Source organism: Photinus pyralis, unplaced genomic scaffold (assembly GCF_008802855.1).
Source record: "Photinus pyralis isolate 1611_PpyrPB1 unplaced genomic scaffold, Ppyr1.3 Ppyr1.4_LG4, whole genome shotgun sequence".
NCBI classification, from domain to species: Eukaryota; Metazoa; Arthropoda; class Insecta; order Coleoptera; family Lampyridae; genus Photinus; species Photinus pyralis.
In genome coordinates, this window is record NW_022170511.1 from 7,269,572 (window position 1) to 7,293,765 (window position 24,194).

The 24,194-nt window shown below is 36.1% G+C and overlaps 1 protein-coding gene across 2 annotated transcripts in view; it reads left to right on the forward strand.

Moving 5' to 3' along the window:
• Positions 1-960: 960 nt before the first annotated feature.
• LOC116168711 (guanine nucleotide exchange factor for Rab-3A-like) overlaps positions 961-24,194 on the forward strand; it is a 35,271-nt gene continuing 12,037 nt past the window's right edge. Inside the window, exons 1-2 of one of the 2 annotated variants that reach the window (XM_031484660.1) lie at positions 961-1,118; positions 13,206-13,830. In XM_031484660.1, coding sequence (XP_031340520.1) covers positions 13,231-13,830 — 600 coding nt within the window. In that variant the 5' untranslated portion in view covers positions 961-1,118; positions 13,206-13,230. Of the gene's footprint in view, positions 1,119-13,031; positions 13,119-13,205; positions 13,831-24,194 lie in introns of those variants that run through there. The other variant, XM_031484661.1, reaches the window with a different exon arrangement.

The window sequence follows — 24,194 nt, forward strand, 5'->3', positions numbered from 1 at the left end:
TTTAATTAAGAGTATGATCGTATAATTGTAAAAGAGCATATTTTATTATTAATTTGCTAATGACAATACCCATGCTACACTCGCATTTACGCAATGCATGTGTAGAATGTCGTTAATTTGGCAAATAAGCTAACACAATCATAAGATTATTGTATGGATACAATAAACGAAAGACAAAAGAACTACATCACCTGAGTAATTGTCGTAACAACCAATATTCAAATTGCATTTTAGCGCGCAAATTCGATGAAATAGTTAATATAATATAATATGGAAAAGCGTATTTTTCGTTACTTTAACACACTTCCGCATGTGCGATTTTGCTGACGACATAGGACCAACATCATGTAGATTTTGTTTGATTCGGGTTCCTGGTGCTTCAAAACGTGTATTTCAGTAAAAAAAAAGTGAGGAGGGGTTATTTTTTTTACCTCAATGCCTCCCTTACTAACGTGCGGGGGTAAAAGTTACAACTACACCACCTTTTGTAGGGCAAAAGTCCATACTGACTGGACTAAATACCACATCAAATAACGTTTTTTTGGCAAATAACTGCACGTCAAGTGTGACGTTTCTGATACATCACAATTCACAGGGCTGAATAGATGCATACGTTATCGTTCCAAATGATGTCAGCCTTTTACGCACTTTTGCAATTAGATATTAATTCCCGCAAGTAACTTGATATGGACCCAAAACGAACAGGACTTGAGAGGTGAGCTCCACGTACTTTTGGAACATGATCTCCCTAGTCCCTATTTGTCGTGCAGGTCGCAAATGTCTGAAATCTACTTCCTAAAGGAATTTGTGTGCGAGGATCTGAAGAACGAAATGATAGTAATCTTACCATTAATTCTTTTACGTTTATAACAGTAATATTATTGAGCCCGCAGCGTCACGTCGTTGCCAGGCAACGCGCTTCGTGGAGTGGATTTACGCTCTGCATCCAAGCATATTCACGGCTGTTGCATACGCGGTCCGGCAGTTCAGTTCACGCAGCGATCACTAGCGGTAGCGTCCGTCACACTTGCGCGTTGTTTCTTTGATTGTAACGGCATTCGAGATCTTGGAACAAAAACAGTGTGGGATTAAATTCTTGATTTCTTCTGACCTTAGCGGTAAGTAGTCGAGTGCCAAATTTTCTCTTTGCGTAAACACGCATTGAAATAAAATTTAATTAACATTCTCCTCGAGAAAACAAATTATTTTTATGATTTCTCCTTTTCGAATTTCGTTAGTGCCTGACCTAACGATTAAATTTTAACTTTACAATTCCAAATTATAGTAAATGAGGTGGAGATGGCTACTAATTAATTGCTCTATAATTTATTTACGCAATGCCACTCAACCACGAAATGTAATTGTCGAGAACTAACTAATTCGCCACCGAACGAAACGGATGTTTTTCTCTTAATATCCATATGTAGACAATATAATTAACCTTTCTCATTTACATATTTTTTCATTTTATCACTCTCTTGAGATTCAGCGGAGGGCAGTGTGTTCCGCGGACCGGAAACGTAATAAAACAAGTGCGGGCGCATGATGGAGCTCCAGCATCCGCCTGAAACTTTCAAGCGCGGTTTGGGGGCGATTTCATAAATTTTGTAATTGAGAGTAACCGTGTAGCGGAAAATTTGGATGCGGTTGAACTCTTACACTATGCGGTTATGTAATAATTTATTAATTATGTGATCGGGCGAGCAAGGGGGGAGGTCAAGGTACCTGTGTATGTAAAAAATACCTATGTTTTTAAACCGCAAGATTTGTTATTCTATGCGTGCTCCAACGAGGTCTCGACGCTTGTGCTAATTAAGGCAGGGGGTAGATTTCCGATCCTTTAAGTCTTAATTAAGGTCCATTCCAATTAGACTGCGCAGCAGATGATAACAATGATTGGAGGGCATTCAAACTGCCGATACCTTGTCAAGTGGGGCATTGTATGATGATTTGCTAATCTCTTTATCTGTTCTGCAATGTCTTTTTATCTCAGACAATTAGAGATAATCGCATTGCGCAAAGATGACACTTTGTATAGCATTGAAGATTCACAAAGTTATGCTTCGACCAAACAAAGACACGCTTTCGACAGGGTTGAAATCGAGGTTGAAATGGTTGAAGTGTAAGTATAATAGATCGCCAGCTTTTAGGCAGCATCTTCGGTTACCACCCTTGTTGGTTATTAATTCATAAGAGAAGCGAGGGTACCGTAAAACGTTAAATTTAGAGTGAATGGAGTTCTTGAGGGAGCCATGATTTAGTATCAATTTCGAGGGGTAATTTTTAACGCAGCCAGAGAAACTACCCCATATTGGTTAAACTGTGATAGATTTACGATTTTTAATAAAACTTTGATTACATCGTATGAAATCATTATAGGTACATTTTAGTATACTTATATGTATATTTTGGTTCTTCAAGTTTGATATAATTGATAGCAAGCTAACTATCTAATCATTATTAATGCTAGTTTAATATGCTCGAGAACATATCTACCGATAGAAGCTTGATATTGTTTGGCAATATGGAACGAAAGTTGTTCTAATTAAGAATTTTACCATTTTGACGCACTACATTAGAGAAAGAAACTGGCAATACATACTTAATAATACCCTCGATAATGCCTAGGCTAACAGTAACCAGTACTACTGCATGGTGCTTGAAAGGTTTATGTTAAAGTATGCCAGAGGTTACCACTTTCGTTTATGTGCAAAACGCCATCAATATCCTAAAATATAAAAATTCACCACTTGGAAAATTGTTGTGTACCATTTACATGAATTACTAAGTCTACTGAATTTGAAGTCACAAATAATTGTATGAAGTTACTTACCGTTCACCGTTCATTTACTGATTTTGCAAATAGTTACTGAATTTAGCTTAGAATTTAAAAAAAAAATATTAAAATTGCGGGGGAACGCCACAACATTTTTATGTACAGCCCTCCGGAATTTGTGGGACCTATATTAGTGTGGGGTTAGTGAAATTAGAATTTCAATTAGTGTAATTAGAATTTGAATTAGTGATACTGCTATAGGTATGCATTTTTTTGTTTTTACAGTTGTGCTAGATCAAAAAATTCGAAAAAATCTCAACTGCAATTCTTCTGTTTTTTTACGTTTAAGAACTAAAAAGATAGAATGTACAGAGAGAGTGTACGTTAAAGCGTAGTTATATTTCAAAAATATCTCTTCATAAATAGGACAGTTGACGTCTATAAGTAGTTAAAATATAAGAAAAATTGATATTATGTGGTTAAAATTTTAAAATATACGGCGGTGTCAATTTTAGAACTTGTAATCGGCCATATTTTCCAAGCTAAAGAAGATATTTGAAAATCGCGCAAAACCAGAATGGAAAGCAGTTTGATTTTTAAGATAATTTTTCGAGAGAAATTCCCTCGGAAATTCCCCTTATGTGATGGTTTTGTCTATCCGTCGGTCCGGTCGTCTCATGTATTCTTCGAAAACGAAAAGAGACAGAGATTCCAAACCTTTGCCCTCGCCTTTGCCAATTGATTTCTACTAGGTTCTGTACTAGGATCTGTGCTATTGAATATGAGCCAAATTAAAAGTCGTTTTTAAGAATGCGAGCTGAGAGTCAAAGAATTCTCCTACTGAAAATCTCATATGCGATTCTTCGTATCTTGTTACTATATGCGCTGTTTTTCTTTACTAGAAGCAGCTACTAGAGCATCTATGCTTAAAATCTCAAAGAAATGTCTCCATAAATAAGAGAGTTGACATTGCGCATTCGCACATCAGATTTTTACAATCTGTGATATGTTGGCGTTTACCAGAAGCACATGCAGTACAAATTTTCAAAAAAAATATTAATAAATAAGGAAGTTGATATTGCGCAGTCTGCTTGTGCGCACATTAATTGTCAACATTTTTCTTGGATCAGCTACCAAATTCAAAAAGAACAAACTAAACATATTGGAACCACGTTGAAAACTGTAGTTAAGGCCTCGGACAGACAAACGAACATACAGGAAAGTATCTTAAAATAAATATGTCCATTGCATAATCACGGTCAATTGTTTCAACCACACGGAACTACACTTTAAAGGCTGGCGGGTTTGAGGCGGGCCTGCTTCCTAGTCCTGTTTTGTGTTGGCCCAGTAAAAGTCGTAGTGGAAAACCTAATAACATATCATAACAGTCCAAATTGAGAGGTATAAAACGTTATAATCAGTAAAGTCAAATCTTCTCTACAAAAAGTACAACAACGAAGGGTCCCTTTTCACTAGCGGACCTTTACCGCATGCATTTCCTCCCTGCAGTCGAAATAATCTTGTCGGCCTGTGGGGTGCCTGATTGCGGTATCAAGGGTTCCTGGTTCGAATCCGAGTTCGGGCATGGATATCTGTAAATGTATATAGTGGGTTGGTATAGATAGAGTGCACTGACTTGATCGAGTTTTATACAGTTACTGTAGGTAAAGAAGCATTTTTTTAAACGCCGCCCACCTAACAATAAACTTAATAAATAAACAATCTTTCCCCGTCTCCCTCATCTACCTGAAAAGAGTGAATACAAAACAAACTATAAAACGTTCCGAAACTGAAATCAGTGTTGAATTTAAAAACACCAAACCAGTTATCCTTACATTAAATTTAATTAAATTTTAAATCGATCTGTCAAAAACTGAAAAGAAAAAAATTTGGGACTTTGGGAAACGAAGTATAGCAATGTAAGAGTGCTGGCAACACAAACCGAGGCACAAACATCATGTAGAATTTGCAATTTTAAATTGCTGCAGGGTTTTCTAGCTCGAATTTATTTTTTGAATATGGATGAAATTGCTTGAAATTTTGACAATAAGTTGGGAAGAATAGCTCATAGATCCAAAATCTTCCTTGAAGAGAGATTGGATTTTTATTCTGTATTGCGTTATGTAAGCCCAATAACAACCCAGTTATTGCTCGTTGAAAGTAAGCTTTTGTCTGGGCTTTTGTTCATTGAATGCAAAAATCAACAACAGCCAACGTTGAATACCGGGAGCGGCAAGTTTTTAAGTGACTTTTTAAAATAGTCAATGGTAAAAGTCCCTTGCTTAAAAACTAAGGCGAGTTTTCAGCTTAAATTCTTTTAAAAACGAAGGATATTTAATTTATACGATGCCTTACAAACGGTTCTTTGATGGACCCCAAAAAAGAATCGCATTTTTTTACAATTTCCCAGCACATCAGATAGTGAAAGTTGAACCATCTGCTAACGAAAATGTATTAGCCCGACTCCATTTTTCATTTAGGAAAGTAGTGTTATAATGGATGACCTTTTAATAAAATAATAAAATGTTGTACCTATTGAAATATTAATTTAATTAAAACTGTCAGTAAATTAATAACTTAGTCATATGTGGGCTGATTTGTAAGAGTTGAGTGGAGTGTCAAATTCTTTCGTTTGTTATTCGTTTTACTTACTTTCTTTTATAACTTTTGACCAGAAGGGGATATTTTTTAACCCTAAAACCAGTAAGCGCCGGAAGTTTGTGAAGTGAAGAGTATACGTTGAGCAATGACTGTATAAATGTAAATTCATTTGGTGCATTTGAAAAAGCTCCAATTACTATCAAACCGTCGACTGAAAGAAGTACCTATGAAGAAGATAGATCTTTGGTATGCAAAGAACTTGTTTTTTGTACTTTCGGTCTAAGATCGAAATTCAAAAACCGAAAAATATCATCTGGAAATCCCTTCTGAATAATTAATGAAATTCATTTTTTCGAATTGGGGGAATTTGAGGGACACTTTATCTAATCTTCAGTCATTTTTTGAATTCCCACTGAATAGCCATTACTATAATTTGATGTTTGTGGATCGTTTTACATATGTAACCCCGGAATCAAATACATACTGTGTGGTATTTAAATACGATTGCAGTATAGCAATGACATGAAAGGTTGATATACAGGAAACGAGAACGGATCGAAAAGGCATTTTGTGGATGCATTCTAAAAAGGCATATTGTTCCGGACTAGTTCTCGTATGTCAAGGCTTTTCTAATGTTATTGATTCCAGCTTCAATCAAACGACCAAAAAGTAGTAATTATTATTTTACCGTATGACAAAATCGATAAAAAAAACTGACATGTACAAGCTATTCTTGCCTTTGTTTTATTCAATTATTTTTTGTTTGTTAATATTTCATCTGATGGGACCTCCATTCGCCACAGTGATTTCTTTGCATTCCATTTCGCTCGATTCTTTTTGTAACCTCAATTTCGAAATCCTCAAAAATTTTAAACTAATTAGATTTGAACGAGTAGATGATACGATTATTACTCATTAGCGTAAATATAAACTTTCGTTTAATTTATTCGTCATCAATAAGCACCACCCGAATTAAATAAATTCCCAATTACCTTGCGTTTTTAGCGAACCCTTGCCATTACTATGTCACACCTCGTTGAAAATAAATTGACGGAAAGAAATTTTAATATAGCGTGTAATTAAATATAATGTGTCCAGTTGCATATTGTGTAAAAGCTGGCACAGTTGATGGTATCTAGTATGACGCAATGTACATTTTCGGCGAATTCCACACATTTTTCATACTTAGTGTTGCGTGACTCAGGCGGTAAGTATTAGAATTTTTCAATTGCAAAGTGAATGGGTTAATCTATTTTTAACCCCAACTTTTATTAGTCAAATGCAATTATCTGTAACAGGTCTTAAGGTTCAATTTAATAATAAAAGATAATTTGGTAACAAGGGCGTCCATTTATCAACATTTAAGGACGTGATCTCCATAATGCATTAGGATTTGGTCATCTGACTTATCAAACTTCCTTGTCCAGATAATGGAATGGGGTAAGTACGATGTTCCCAATGTAATCTTCAAGCATGCTCGTGTATTCTGGAGTAAGTAATATGCAAAAGCGACACACCTGAAATAAATTATTCATTGCCATGCCCATTGTCTTCTTCTACAATGCACGTTTTTTACGGAGACTTTCAGCCGATCAATAATTCAATACGGCAATTGTGAAAATAGAGCCCGGCCAGAGGATGCCGACGTGGAATTACTGATCGGATAGTTTTCCCATTCAATTTGTTTGTAAACAAATGCCCGAATGCGTAAATTGACCGAGAGCGATTTATGTATTTTCAAATATTTAGTTCTTGGAAATATTTGCTTTGTTAGTCATTCGTTTTCGATTGAGATGGCAACATGGGAGTTTAATTCTCAGAAGGTTTCATGCTGGCAATGAAATTCGTTTTAAATTATTACTTCTACCTGCAAGTTTATTACATACCTTCCTTTCTAGGGAATCCACTAGTGCGCAAACTTACGTAACGTATTGCATGTTGCAATTAATTAATTTCAGATCCCTTTGCGTCATTGTTAATGACTGATAATAGTTTGTACGGAAGTTGGCGAATATGATAATGGGAATATTTTAGTTTTATTTTTTGGCGGCCGCTCGGATTCCGCTGAGTTATTGTAAAATTCCTTTGAGTCAGAATGTCACATCCATACTATTTTTATTTAATTAGACCGTCGTAATTTTTTTGGCCCGGGCTCGATAAACAACGTTATAATTTCTACAGAAAATCGTTTTCCCCAAATTAGAAGTTATATTTATCCCGTGAGAAGCAGAAAGCTTAATTTCTTGAGCCAAATTCTATTTATTGGGTCATGGCTTACTTTATTGGATTCGATGCTATAATTATAACTTTCATTGGATCCATTGTTTTACAGTCTAATAAACATCCCCTGGCCCCCTGGCCCTGAAGGTAGAAGAACACGTAGGAAGTCAAAAATAGTTTAATATTTGTTGTGTTGTGAGCATATCATTTTCATAAAGTCTCAATTTTTGAGCCTAATAGTTCACAAATTACGCTAAGTTTTGTTTGATCAGCCGGTTTACTTTTCAAAAATTGATACTCAAACAGTCGACTCCATTGGTTCACCGGACGACTTTAAATTCTTCCGGTTCGAAAAGTCAACCGGTTTAGTTTTGAGTCAACCGGTTTGAGTTTCCTATATTAACGTGACAATTAAATGCTTAAGTTTTCCTTCATCGGTTCTGTCACATTGTCAGCAGGGGTGGATTTGCAAATAGGCTAATTACGCTAATTCGAGGTCGGTAAAAAAATAGGAGCCACAACTGACTCCTCGAAATATCACTATACACAATTCAAAATCTTTAAAATCTTCTTAGAATCATTTTAGAAACAGGGCTTGGAACCGGAACCGAAAAGAACCGGTACCTGAACCGATTGGATTTATGGGCGCCTCACTTGGAATCGGAACCGTTATCCAAAAGGTTGTGATAATTGAAACCGATACATGAAAGAAAGGCCAGTTTACAAGGCTTGTTTAGACAGATTATCCCGGACGCAGGCGGTCGACAAATAAAATAAGAAATTCTAAAATTACTAAGAGACTACACACCCACAAACGCTGACAGCTTCTGAACTTCACTTTGTTCTATAACACAGAATTAGATAACAAAATATGGGTTGTCGAATTTGATGACAAATTTTTGGTAGCTGTTCGGACTGTTAGACAAGTTTTAACTTTTAATAGGAAGAGAGAGAACCTTAGCAAAAAGCCTTGCTTTGCTTGCATTTTTCAAATCCACGAAACTTTTCCCTAATCGGACAACATATTTCTTACACCACTTTAGTTAACTTGCTTAGGCACAAATTTATTATAGAAAATGACGAACTGCGTCTTCAACAAAACAAATACGGCTAACTGCCCGAGACTTTAGCGTAAAAAATACACACTCTTCAACCGTCGTGAAACCAGCAGCAGCAGTATAGATTGTACATTGCTTTCAGTATTTAAGGAAACACTACTTTCACCATAAAATGAATGTTCAAATAATTGGCGAATTCCAACTTCTCCAAATGAAACGGGCAGTTCTTCCTTATCAGCACCAGAACACGTACGTTAATTAAATTTCGGCTGAACAATATCGCAAACGACCATATGTAACCTTACTTCTAATATCTTATCTAAATTGAACAATTTACATAAGCGATAAAATTAAAAAGAAAAACTGCGCATCTAACAAATTTCTAAAACGAAAAATCGAGCTTGTGGACTGACATCAATAGAAATACACGCGAAGTACGCGGTTATCTCTGGGCGTTTGCGATAAGAGTCCTGATCGCGACGTAAGCTCATTAGTTTCAAGATAAGCACGTGTTATCGTCGATGTGAGCAGATGTTAATTCTTTCGAAGACGCAGTATCTTGTTAAGGAAGGAAGAAAAGGCATCGTTTTTAATAGAACTTCCTGTTCGTTAATCGTGGCTTTTTGTTGGGTGGGCGTTTTTTGTCGCAAAATGTCAGTTTTACCGGTATCGAAGCTTTTTGTAAGATTTTTTCTTGGCATTTCTATCGGTTATTAAGTTCCGTAGAGGAAAGTCTAGTCGAGTTAAGCTCAAATATGGGTTACGTTACACGGAGAAAAGTGAATTTTATAAGTCGAGTTAAGCGGAAGTGTGTTTTACGTTTACGATGAAGTTTTCCAATATCGTTAAAGGGAATTTTTCCACCATCAAAGGGCCATAATTGTAACTACAACGAAGTCAGTATCATCTAAATCGAGATTCGAGTGCTATAATTGAAGTTGAGAAGTGAAATTTCGGAGCAATATCACCTGGGGCCTATAACACAATCGTATGTAGGATGAGAAAAAAATGATGTTGGGACTTTTCCCACTCCCTGTACCATATTGTCTCGCATATTGTACAGGGTGGCCCAAATTGAACAATCTCTTCACCCTTTATTGATGGAAAGAAATGGACACTAGGTGTCTGGAGCTCAAATCACTGGAGCAAACAGAATTCAGCTATCTCATCGATTCGCAGCTAGAGGGCGTTTCTCAAACTTAGTCTATTTCTTTAATGTCCCATAACTTTCGTATTATTGATGTTGGCAAAATTTTTCTTAGAGCACTTTTTTATGTAGAATCCATCACGATACACAGTCTTTATACAGAGTGTTTGCTTTTATACGATCCCTAAACTACATTTTTTTCGTAAGAGCCACCCTACTATATGTGTGGAGTTTTTGGAAAGAGCGTAAAATTTCCGTAATTTTGACTTGTTAATTGTTATACATATTTATATTAAATGAAACCTAGATGTTTGCAATAAAAATATTTTTTATTATACCTGAATCACAATCTCTGTTTTAAACACTCAAATGCGTGCGAAAAAGGGCCTTTAAAACACACGTGCTTTAAAGTTGCTAAGTAACGATACTTCAAGTATGACTTTTGAAACTGTCATCTAGATGAAATAAAAACTCCTCTTAGGTCGCTTTCTGTAAATGCAGAACATTTCTTTGGCTTTTGTATCTATCCTTTGGTTGAAGCTTTCACAAACGCGCGTAATTTAGGGCATGCTTCCAAATCGGTTCCACTTTTTAATCGCAGCATTTCTTTAGTTTTGAATCAATGCACCAAAATATAGAAGATTTAAATACCTTTGACATTTCTTTCATATATGCCAGCATTATGGATGCATTTAAGACTGTATTCGTAAGTAACTTCCTATTCATCCACTTTATAATAGGCTTTACTGGAGTTGGATTTTACACCTACCAACGTTTGTTTAGATTTTACAACAATCGATTTAATGGGCGGTGTATTATCTTTTTCAACGGAAATCGTTTTATTCACAAAGACGACGATTTTTATAAGCAAACGTCAAGTGACATTTCCATGGCAATCGTGAAATTACGAACACCCAGCCCACTTAATTAGACATGTATATCGAGTATAACGTCAATATGACTTCATTGTATTTCCTATTTTTAAATTATACTGCAGGTATAATAAAAAATACTATAAGATACACGTGTATAATTAGTCTTTAAAGCACTTGCAACGTTAAAGGCACTCCGCTTTGCGTCGTGCCCTTAAACTCGTTGCGCGTGCTTTAAAGACTTGATTATACACTTGTATCTTAATATACTATTAATGCATACAATGCAATATTGCAAATAATATTTAATATAAATATAACAAGTGATACATCCAAAATTAGGAAATTTTACGCTCGTTTTAAAAGCTCGCAAATATATAGGGTGGTCCGTACGAAAAAAAATGTAGTTTAGGGTCGTATAGAAAAACCAAACACTCTGTATAACAAATTGTGTATCAAGATAGATTCTACATAAAAAGGGCTCTGCTCTAAGAAAGATTTAGCAAAATCAAACATCTTTAATAATAAGAAAGTTATGGAGTATCAAAGAAATCGACTAAATTCGAGAAACGCTCCCTAGCAGCCAAACGATTAGAGATATGTAGCCGAATTCTGTTTGCGCCACTGATTTTCTCCTTAAAATTGAGCTTCAGGCACCTAGGCCCATTTTTTTAATCTTAAAATAAAGCTTGTTTCCATAAGAAAATGTCCAATTTGGACTACCCTGCACTTAGTTATTATACCTAATGGATGGACCTACCTAGATTACAAACTTTTAATTCGCTCGATGGTGTTTCTTATTTCCACTCGGATATGTTTCAAGAAATCTGTATTTGCTTCACTGATAGTTGGAGTAATATTTTTTTCATTTGGAATGAAAGTATTTGTCGAGTTTGTAATTAACGAAGAGCGTAGGTCATATAGAAATAGATTTGGAAGCAAAGATTCACCGCCTGACTAAATTTTAACCAAATATATAAATATAATGGCAACCGAGATCCGTGAACAAGTTGCTATGGTTATAAAGCGATATTTCAGCTTGGGAAAATGCTAATTGTTGCTATATGGCAAACGTTTGAATACGTGAGCATCGAGGTGAGACTGTATCTCCTCGTACGTCATTCAGGAAAACGAAGTGATAGTAATTAATTCCCTAAACGTGCACTGCATGCCGTATGGAAGTGGCTATCGGTAGCAACAATAACAAGGAATTCGGAAATCTTGTTCTGCGAAACTATCTTTTTTTTCAATTTTTGTTTATTCATTTTCGATGCACCAAATTTCGAGATTTTCGACATTCACTTTACATCATCAGAACTGTTTCCGCCCGTCCGTAACAAAATCGGACGGGTGAATGTGACAACCAAAAAAGTTTTCGGGACCCTCCAAAACCCTCCTTGGAATTGCTTCAATTTTGGAATACATGAATTGACGGCACTCAGCAACGTTGCATTGGGTGTAGCATAATGACCACTCGGGCCGACAAGCTGTATAATTACATACACTCAAGTCACGATTTATGAATGGTAATTATAATTATGGTAAGGAAATTCCCCATTTAATTACAAAAATAACAAGCAATTTTACGTGTATGGGTACCAATTTTTAGTGATTATACACAAGGTTGGCTTCAAAAAAAAGTTCTTCTAGCTTCACACGGTTGACAGCTTTGGTTTTTGTTAAGAGCAAATTTGGTTCGTGTGAACATGGGTAGTGCTTTAAAATTATGCGACTGCAAGTACAACCAGTTAGAGAAATTACTTCCACTACTTCCGGGTGTAGGTAAAAGCGCTTGTAAATTGAATTGGTGCAATTACGTTTATCGCTACCTACGTAAAATGCAAATCAAGGCATCAATTAAATTATAAAGTTAAATCTATCCACATATCGTGCAGCAAAATCGATAGTGCTGCGTACTATTGGGTTTGTGATCGTCATGGAATTTCCTTGGTATACCAACCATGGTGTAGGCATAACTGTTGGCATCATTTGGCGTGCATTTGATGACCTTCCTCTTTATAAACATAATAATCGTTGAATACGTTTATAATTGCTAGCGAGACAATGATGAGAATTCACTTGGCGAAGAATCTAAATGCAGACTAATAGCTAATTAGGAAGTATGTACGTGTTCGTTTATTACATAATAGCATGTTTTCACCATGAATGGAACGTACGACCAATAAAGTGTAACTTAATAATCGTTTCTTTGTTTCGAAATTGTTAATACAATTATAAATATTAATTTCGAAAAGGCTGCCCCGTTGCCTCACGTTCGTGTATTGAAATCGCAACGTTAGAACAATGCTCGGCATGCAAGTCATTGTATAGTTTTGAATTGAAAGGAAAATTCATTATTTCCAGCAGATTCGCGTAGAAGTTTACCATCCATTGTGTCGATTACATGCTTGAAACAATACAGGAAAGTCTAAATGCATTCCCACGTAAGGTTATCTTATCGAAATGGCATGCATGTTTAGGTCTTTGTAACACGCGCTACCGCATTTCTATATTCTTGTTTATTGTTTCAGATTATGCGACCTGACGTTTCTTGAGATGAAAACCGACCAAAGTATCATTATGGACTCAGATGGCTCAGTATCTATAGGGAAAGGTCTGCTGATGACTCCCAAAACGGTTGGTTACCAATACGTCGTAAGCAAACACAAAAGGGCCGGCTCGACTGGGACCACTGGCGATGAGTCCTACACGACGGACGAAGAAGACAATGTGGACGACGAGCCAGACTGTTCAATAAAAGAGCACGTTACTAGCAAACTATTCGATAATCACGAACACGACTTTGCCTACTCCGATATTGCCACAATTGCCGATAAAGTTGAACATTTAAGTGTTATGCATAGAAATAGCTCCGATAGTTCCGTGTACAGTGACTTAGGTTTAGACAAAACGGACGAACTTCACTTGCAATATCCGAATTTATGTGCAACAAACTGTTATAAGCGTAAAGACGATCAGGTGACCTGGACCAGATCGGCGGCGGAAGTCAAAGAACAAACATTTGCGAAGTTACAAAAAGAACTTCAGGAAGCCCACCAAGAGCTCAAATTGCGAGACGAAGAAGTCAACAGGCTTAGCAGGATACGGCAGGATGTCGAGACGGAATTGGAAGATTTGACGGCTAGCTTGTTTCAGGTGAGAATTTTAATTGCAACTTGTTTGTGTGTAAATCAGGTGCGGCTTGATTTCCCAAACAATGATTTGCATATAGAATACCTTAACACTTTCCGAAACTGTTCTGCTGCCTTTTTCTTGCAATGGTCATAAAAATTAATCCACTATGACCTTGCGAAACAACAATGGCTGAAATGGACGTGCTGCCATTACCTTAATTCAATAATCGCATTGTGGCAGTAGATATAACGGGATTCGCCTTAATTGAATTATTACAATAAGATTGAAAACGCATTTCGTTTATCGAGGTTAGTAGGTGGCTTACATTTTTGCGTAATATCTAAATAAGTACCATCAGAAATTGATATACCGAACGCACTTAAAGATAATGTAAAAACGTTTTAAAAGCCCATTTAAATATCAAGTAGACTGTAAAACAACAGAAGTGAAAACGCTCGTAATGAGTGAAGCGTTTAAATGTTTCCTCCTTCCAACGATACGTTTCGTCCTTTGTTAATTTCATACTTCTAATTAATGATGTAATGTCTTGTTCCATGTTTGATTTGTTTTTTAAGTAACCTGTTCCAAGGATATGCATACCATCTAGCTGTGACCCATAAATTTGGGTAGGAATGCGGCACTTAAAACATCAATATTTGGCAAGACGCACATAACTTTCTGTCGTAAAAATTCCTTCATCACTGACCCTTGCTGCTCTTTCTTCCAAATGGTTTCTGGACGATTGAGAACTATACACAATTGAAAAAAAATATTTGCCAACTGAGTGTGTTCACCTGAGAAGATACGGTAGTTATAAATAAGCTGTTTGTTGTGGAAATGTTTCAGTGTTATCGCATTTTTGAGTTGTTATCATTTTCAAGGAGAGATTAGTACAAAAGGCGTAATGTACATATACCTTAAAAAAACAAAATCTGCGTAGAAAATAGATATCATGAAACGTAGTTTAAATGCAAAAAATTCCAAAGATATTACGAGTAGTCTAGGGGATAAAGACATCTAACTGGACATTTTGAGCTGGAAAAGAAAAAAATGGTGGAATATGTTCAGTTAGGTGTCAGAAACAACATATTAAAAATCCCACCCTCCAGACCCTGTGCTAAAGGCCACCCCACCATCCCCCAAAAACCGTGTTTTCGCTCTTTTTGGCTGATATCTCGCGATCTATGAGGTCTATATGAAATATTTATAGCTGAAAATATTTCTCGCGAAATTTCATACAAGGTAGATACTCAGAAGTTAGCCTAGGTGTACCTCTTAGCCTAGGAAATTCATAAAAGAGACTAAAATCATCAATTTTCGTGGCTTTTTGCAAATATATCGCGACCTTTAGGGCTAGATGAAATATTTTGAGTTGAAAATGCTCCTCGTGAAATTTCTTACAAGGTAGATACTCAGAAGTTAGCCTAGGTGGTACCTCTTAGCCTAGAAAATTCATAAAAGGAGGCGAAAATCATCATTTTCATGTTTTTTTTTGCGGTTTTTTGCAAATATATCGCGACCTTCAGGGCTAGAGGAAATATGTTTAGCTGAAAATGCTCTTCGTGCAATTTCATACGAGATAGGTAACTGAAGAGTTGGCGTAAAGTCACCTTTCACCTTCAACTTTCCTGTGTGAGGAAATATTCATTGTAAAACAAAGTATTTCTATGTACCATTTATTCACGTAAAAACAGTATTTTCACTTATAATTGCACAAGAGGTTTGTATTTTACCGAGTAAATTTGGGTTGTTTAGGTAATGAAAATCTGTTGCCTAGCAATTAGACGAGAAAAACTGTCAACTAATAAAAATGCGACACCGCAGGTGGAGCATTTTTAGGTTGACAGTTTTTCGAGTTCAATTGCTAAAAGGCAACAGATTTGAATTGCAACAACACAAATTTACTCGGTTTAAATACAAACCTCGAGTGTAATTCGGCAGGACAATTTAACGAACAAGAAATTCACATAACTAATCAATTACTGACAGACGTCAAACTAGTCATATGGGAAAGGATAATGCGATAATTGGTTCGAAAATGAATAAGTGAAAAAACCACTAGTGCATTTGTCGCTGGAAAAGTTGCAGGTAACTTTTGCCGCTGTCAAAGTGACAATTTCACTGCGGCTTATGCGATTTTTTATACATGAGTTGAATTGTCATATTAAAATATTCACACATTCATTTATACCTCAACGTAATCATTATCCTCTGCAGATTTATTATTCAATGCTTCAATTGAAGTCTTCTGTCCTGGAATGCACATTTCAAAGATTCACGTCCGAGGAGGAAATCGCAGTGATATCCAGAGCAGATGTTCAGGGGATTGTAACGTCTAAGGTCGAGGACCTCATTTAGATAAAATAAAATTGAACCTCTACGGCACTAGCAAAAATTTTAAGATTTTGCGGAGGTTTAGCCGTTGTTATCCTTTGAAACTTGATATTCAAAATCTAATATTGTGGTTTGATTGAACTCGAATAATTACGCATGACTTTAGTTAATTATACATATTAATAACAACAAAACCGATCAAGTTTCATTTTTTTTACAGGTTCTTGTATATAAATTATCGGTTTAACTCATAAAAAGAACTACAAAATATACAATGCCTATTTCATGATCACGTAATCATTCTAAATTTGATCCTTATGTTTGCCACATGATTAATTACTGGTACATTCTTCTGTTGAAAATATACATATACACCTCTGAATGCTAAGCAAAATTTTAATCCAACCAAAGGCATGATATTACTGACATTGAATGCAATTTTGCCAATCAATGAAGCAAAATAACCAACATTCTTTGTTTGGGTTCGATTCTGCTTCATAAATGTAACACAGATCTGTTCATACAATTAATTTGCATGGGTCGATTCCTTTAGGAATATTAAAATTACTTCACAAAATTATTATGCAAATTCCTAAAAATAACAGGCACTAGTACTTTATACAAATGCAAGAATTTAAAAGACCCGACAGTAATTGACGTAGTTGAGATTCCTTTCAGGTGTCGAAACGGATAGGATTATTCTCATAGATTTTTATTGCTCGAAACAACGAACTAGGCTAATCTCCCGTTTTAAAATTGCAGGGAACTCTCCCTTTGATACGACTTCAACTTTAATTAAACGTTTCTTCACGACTTACTCAACATTTAGGGGTTCTCGCTACTCATCACGTCACGTGCTCGGCTTTAGGCAATACGGAACGAAACTTTTAATTTAATTTGTTAAAATTGTAGGTCCTCATTTTTAAGTCGGCAGGGTTTCAGCCAAGGCTGCTCTACCAAGGCGTTCGCTTTCCGCAATGCGTTTCTTGATATCGATTGTTATCGCCAGACATATTTTCGTTTACGTTCGCTATGAAGCACATGTGGAAATTTCCCTATGCAGAACAAAATACAAATTCGAAAAAATACTTTTTTAAGTCTAAAGGGGCCTCATGTTACAGGATATCCCAAGATTTCCACAGATATCCGAGGATGTTCAAGGATATCGTAAAGAAGTCTGTAGTTTAATATTTATTATTGGTTTTATTGGGCCGCTACGTATATCGGCCAAGTGTGTCAAAAGAAAATTCAGTGGAAGTGGGACTAAAAAGAAACATTTTTTTGGTCCAAAGTGATTCTTCTTGAATTTCTTTAGCACATAGGAGGGTGGGATTAACCGACTTAGCTAGGTCTTTGCGTATGTGCTTTCTCACATTGCAAACATTTTTCAATTCGTAGTCCCAAGTTAGGGCATCTCTTAACGGGGGTGTTGTAAAAAATTCCGGACCGGAAATTTCATGAAATTCTGGCCATTTTTTTTGTTATTTTCATGTTAAAAAATCCCGATACCAAATTTCGTCGAGATCAGTCATACTAGCTTTAACGGCCGAAAATGAACGGTTGCCGTTACCACCTTTTACGGCACTTTTTTCGAAGAATCTGAATCTATTAACTGAATTTTCATAACACGCTAGAAGCTACAGGCTACTAGTTTTTTAGCGCATTTTTAAGAATTAAATAAAAGTGCTATTGTTTGCGTTTTGTCCGTCCGTCCGTCCGGACCCACTTCCACTACCGTTTTGAACTACTTCTAGGGGAATGGTCCTAGAGTCCTGCAATTTTTTGCAGTAGGTAGCCTATACCTTGAAGGTGTGCCAGACGGCCATCAAATTTCTCTGTCTAAAAGCCCCCCCCCCCACGAATTATTTCCTGAGATGCTGTTTTTGAAAGTAAAACGTGCATAACTTTTACATACGTCAACCAATTGTTCTCAGATGTTGCATACGCATGCCTTTAGTGGTGCTAAGTTAAACTTTAGGAAATGGGGGGGGGGGACCACATGTTCTACCCTGACCGTGAGCGACGGGGCCTGAGGGGGGGGGTAAAAATTAATTTTATCTCTCATTATATTCTAATTAAAGGTCTCAACGAGAGGAACCGTTTTCTACTAACTACTGCTCTTCTTTCTGTGTCCTTATCAAAGTACGGGATGGAGGGAGGGGAGGAGTGGAACTAGTTTTATCCTTCATGGTACTCTAGTGAAAGGTCTCAACGAAAGGAATTAATTTCTACCAACCATAGCCCTCCTCCTCGACCTCTTATCGTGATCCGGTATATTCCCTTATACCTCAAGAACGGATTGTCGGAAGAGAGTACTCACAAAGGGCGATTGACACGTCTGCAAGAAATATATCCATTGGTGATGTCAAAACAAAAGCTATTTCGGTTGAAAAAAATGCGCTTTATCTGCACAAGAATTGTGCGCAATTTATACTTGTTATTTCTTAGGGACGCCATTATGGGATTTTTATGGTTTCGATCGAGGTGTATGTGTCAGTTTCGGGATTTTGTTGCGTAGAAGCCAAGCCACTGTTGAAAGTGTCAAACTTCACGATGCTACGTTTTGAAACAACTGTCAATCTCGAGTTCAATCTAATTTGCAATTCCTGTGTGGAAATCTTGGTCAGTTTTATAGAAGATTTCAGCCCAACCACCAAGCTCTATTTCTTAACAAATCCAATTTCCACTTATCAAACCTACTTTATGCTGCGTCAAAAGGAGCAGATTGGGGTTACACATCCCTTTACCCTCCACAAGAGCGTTTTCTCCTCGCCAAAATATCAAAACATCTACCTGTCGCCACTAATCTCACGAACGTGCTCATTATGTTCCGTGGAGTAATTAAGTTCGAAAAAACCATACCCTATCTGGTAATGTGCGTAGCGAAAAAACGTGGTCGAAACCGAAGGTCTCTCATTTAACTGCGTAAACCATGTGTCGCGTTCGTTCGAAAAAAGTTAATCGCTTTCGTCCAACACACGAGTTTTACGCAACATAAATTTTAGCGCTAAAAGTTCTTGATAAGAATATAATATGGGAATGTCAGTCAGTACCAGTGCGGCATTTCGATCTTATCTTTGCGTACAACGGCGGAAATTTATCTAAATACGCTGACGTGTTGCACATTTGAATTCCGTCATTTTCATTCAACCGAATATTCTTATCACAAAATCCGGTTGGCCCCTTTGTTTTGAAATATTTTGTTTTCGTAGACTAATTGGAGATTAATAAGGTTATCCGGCCGATAGTAAACCGTGGTAAATTGGTGACGCGTTGGTGCGAGTGTCTATTTTAGTGTTTTAGGGGTTGTGGCGAGAATGCCACTACTTGACCTAGCGAAAGGGCAACTCAGTTATCTTTGACTTTTGAGGTCTCTTGTACAGGCATTGGTGCGAAATGTCAAGTTCATTTAGACACAGGTTTAGTGACTTTTGCATCATCTGTGTATACGTCAATGCAAAGATTATTATAAAGATCAATGTTATAGTTATCTCGGTCACTAGCCTAGTCAAAACATCGTATCAATTACGTAGAGTAATTCATCAGGATATGTCTAAATTTAGAATTCCTGTGATTAATTTTATCACTTTCATCCCCGACAACGGTTTTGGATTTCGTTTCGTTAGAAATTCTACCACCGAATACGTGGCGTTGTTTTAGAGATTAGTATGAAATAAAGTTTTGACCACGGTATGTTATTATCTTGAGGGTGAACGAGCAATATTGCCAGTTTTTAACGAGTATTTAAAAGTCGATAATAGTCTGTTGATTATTTTGTAATTAACTATTCTTTGATAATCATATAAGAGGTGAAAAGCGATCGGTACTCTCATCCCTTGCTTGTGAATTCTGATTTTTTGGGTATTTTTCATAGTACTCTTCTCGAGTCTCTATACCTACGAACTCTTAATGGAACCCGTTGAAACACCGAGTGAAACACATTTTTAAATACCACGGCGATTGCCATTCAAACAGCTAAAGGGAAACTACCCAACTAATTCGCTCATGTGGTAGTTTTATTTTCCAGTCCTCCCCTCGAAACAGTGATATTATTTTACGTTGCGATGCTCGTTGCGATGTATTCCCACTGGTCACATTTACAACTGACACACTTTACATCACTCTGGTATTTATTAAGGTGTAATTACTTAGTTATTCTGTTTATTATTTAATCCCATATTAATCTGGATAAAACTGTACACAACGAATACGCAACTGTTAAGGATTCTGCGACTAGTGCCTGTGCGCAAACTTTTCTTTCAATCAAAACATCTACCCGCGAATGGACTTCTATCACAAAATACAATTTGTAGTTAATTAACTAAATTAATTGTCCCAACAAAAAATGCACTAATATTAGGAACATCATGAACCTTGCAGGTTTCGGTACTTATTGTATTTATTGCTTCAGCACGATCTTAAATTTGATCTTAGTGGGGGAACGAAGGCTATAGTACAGGGTTACTGGAAGTTGAATATATTCCCTGGTAACACCAGAGGTAAAGAAGTAGGTAAACTCTGATGGTGTTCTCGCATTTCAACTTAAAAAAATGTATTTCTCAATGTTTTAAATCAAAATTTACAAAAAAAAGCGTTATTTTTTAGAGGAATGAAAAAGTAATGTACCTAAATTTAAAACAGACAAAATTAGAAGTACAGTAGAACCTCGATTATCCGAACTAACGTGGGGGAGACGTACCTCGGATAAACGAAAACCCGCATAAAACGGAAGTGTTAGTCGCATATCCACATAAATATGTAACTCAGAAATGCGCAACTCGTTTCGGGATAATACGGAATTTTCTTAAGATTTATGAGGCTCGGTTAACACGGAAGTACGGATAATCGAGGTTTTACTGATATTTTTTAGTTATTAACTTGTTAAGAATATGGATTTTGTGTAATTTTTCCGAATGGGACGGAAAGGTGCTGTATTCATATATTTAATTTATACATTTAAAATATTACATTTTCCCTTTGTAGGTACCTTCCTCCAACATTTTACAGGTATTCACATTTAAGTTTTTACATCGCCAGTAGATGTGTTTCATCTAGATCTAGACGATCTTTCCGACTTTTGAAAGTACTTCCGACAGGTATTTCCTCTGAAAGACAAAACGCAAACAATAGCACATTTTGTTATTCTTAAAAATGCACTAAAATTTGGCGATATTATGCTTTGAGTTACAAACGTCATTTTAGACATAAAAATTAAAATGTCACAAACTACATTACATTGAAATGCATATAGAATTTTAGGTAGAATTTAAATATGAAATAACCAGCCGCGGATCTACGGAAGTGCCCCCCTCCCCTCCCTCGGCGGACCAAGATTGTAGTGCCCATAGAACACTGTCCGAGTTTGAAAAAAAAATGTCGTGCGTTTGTTTTCAAGAATATGCAATTCGCTACACCTCTTTCGGTTGAGTAGGGTTTTTCCTGTTAAAACCACAGTTTTGTAAAGTGATGGAGGAAGTGTCATAGACAAAGTGTTAACGGACATCTAAGATCTACAACAAATGCCTGGCATGTGAGTGTGGTAAATTTGTGGGCAAATGCATAAAGTAGCGTTTTTAGTGGTTATATTTTTACATTTTCACCAAGGAAAACCCCCGGGCCCTATTCTACCTGGAGTATTGGAGTGCACCCCCCACACCTCCCGGAATACGATACCTAACCACCACTGTACTAAAATTTGCCCTCCCGAAGATACCATCCTGGATCTGGACCCGCCATTGGAAATAGTTTATTAAAATAAGTTGGCATCTTTCGGTATAACCGGAACTTGAAAATATTTTAGATGGATATTCGGCCGGGTCGTGTTTCCATCAGGAAAATTTGCCCTGCGGCGAAAATTTCAACGCGAATTTTCTTATCGAATATTCCATGAGGTTGTTACGTCACTGTATGATCCATTTAAATAACATTCATAAATTCAACAATTCAATGTAGGTATTCCCTAGGTGAAAATCACTGTAGAATTTTGGGGTGGACTACTGGCATTTTGTAGAATTTTGAGAATGTTCTACAATTTTTTTAGAATTTTCCAAAATTTTTTTAAAACCATTTTAGGATTTCTTAGAATTTATTTCCGAACGTACATGAAGATCTTATTTTGTACAATATTTAGAATTTTCTAGAATTTTGAAAATTGGTTAGAATTTTTTTTAGAAGTGGTTTATCCCGAGGGAAAATCACTGTAGAATGTCGGTGTACAGTAGAATTTTCTACAATTGTTGTAGAATTTTTTAGAATTTCTCAGAATTTTTTTAGTTTCTTTAGAATTTCTCGAGGAATTTCTATAGAATTTTAGTGTACCTACACAACATTTGAAGTGGTTGACCACGCGGGCATTCCAAAGTATGACTATGACGAGTGTTTCAGAAGCCATTTGGTTTAGCTTGTTAACTGCAATCTTCTGTGTAATTTTCTAACATACCGTGTGAAAACTATATGGAATTAGTGGTATTGACCCGGAATTTTCCAAAAAGCGTTTCTTTCTTCGTGGTTTCAATGTCGAAAGATCCTTCGACAGACGACCGGGTCGAATTCACGCATGTATTCTTTCAAAAAAGTCTTGTGTAAGAGGATTGTTTCAGAAAACCTTTGATCCAAATTAGGATTCGTTATTTGACACTTTTTTGAAAGAAAATAAAATGCTTATACATCTGCCTATGCCATATACTATACCACTCGGCACAACAATAAACATAGGTAACACGGTTACAGTGATGTTCTTAATACGGTGAAATTGTGGTCGTAGTCGTAGCAGTTTAATTATTATGATACCCTCTTCAACACGTTTTTGACATATTTAAATATTGCAACCCTGTGTTATAATAAATAGTAGGTAAAACCGTCATTTTCAAGTAATTGGTCAAATCCATTTTTCTCGTCATTTTCTATGCGAGGTGTTAGCTTCATATTCGTGCGTGTGCAATTACGGTAAATTGACATTTAACCGTCCTATACTGCAAATAGGTTTTAATTGTAGATTTGGCACACTATAAATATCCTCATCTACATAGTATTGATGGTACAAGAATATTACATATGGTTGTTTAATAATAATAATAATAATAATATATAATTCGTGTTGCTATACATATTGTACTTACACATGTCAAGGTTGTACTGGAGTGAAGTTAAAACAGGTTACAATTTACATTAAAGTTTACAATTTAAAAACTCATCGTAAGAATAAAAGGAGTGAGATATCAACAGTTGCTTGATGACTAGTTTAAATTGGTGTAGTGGTAAAGACCGTATTTTTGGGGGCAGTTTATTATAAAATTTGTGAGACAAATAGTTTGGGCCATTTTGTGATAACTTTAACCTAAAATGATCTGTTATGAGGTTATTGTTGTCTCTTGTTTCATAATGGTGTAGATCTTTATGTTTTGTATACTGAGCTATGTTTTTTTTTATATGTATTAGACATTGGTAAATAAATTGACAAGGTAATGTCAGAATTCTTAATTTTATAAAACTGTCTTTGCATTCTTCGCGATACCCTATGTTGGCAATTGTTCTTATAGCTTTCCTCTGCAATCGGAAAATTCTATGTCGCCCAGCTGAATGTCCCCAATTGAGAGCCGCATACGACATAATGGAGTGGAAAGTGGAAAAGTATACTACGCGCAAAACATGAGGCGAAACTGATAGTTTTAGGTTTCTTAGCATGAAGATATTAGTAGTTAGTTTTGCTGCTAGCTGGTTCGTGTGTTCTATCCAGTTTAGTTTTTTGTCTAAGGTGACCCCTAAAAAAGATACCGATTTTGTATTTTCCTCTTCTTGGGTTTGTTTTAATGTGAAAATCATACGCTGTGTTTTATCTATGTTTAGAAGCAGCTGATTTGCTGCGAACCAATCCCGAGCCTTGAATTGTATCTCGTTGCTACAGTATTCTAATTCATTTAAGTTTTTTCCATTTAATGTTATCGTGGTATCATTAGCATAATGAGTGATAGTGATATTATTATCTACATTCAGACAATTTGAAAAGTTGTTGATGTAAATTATAAAAAGCAACGGACCTAATATACTACCCT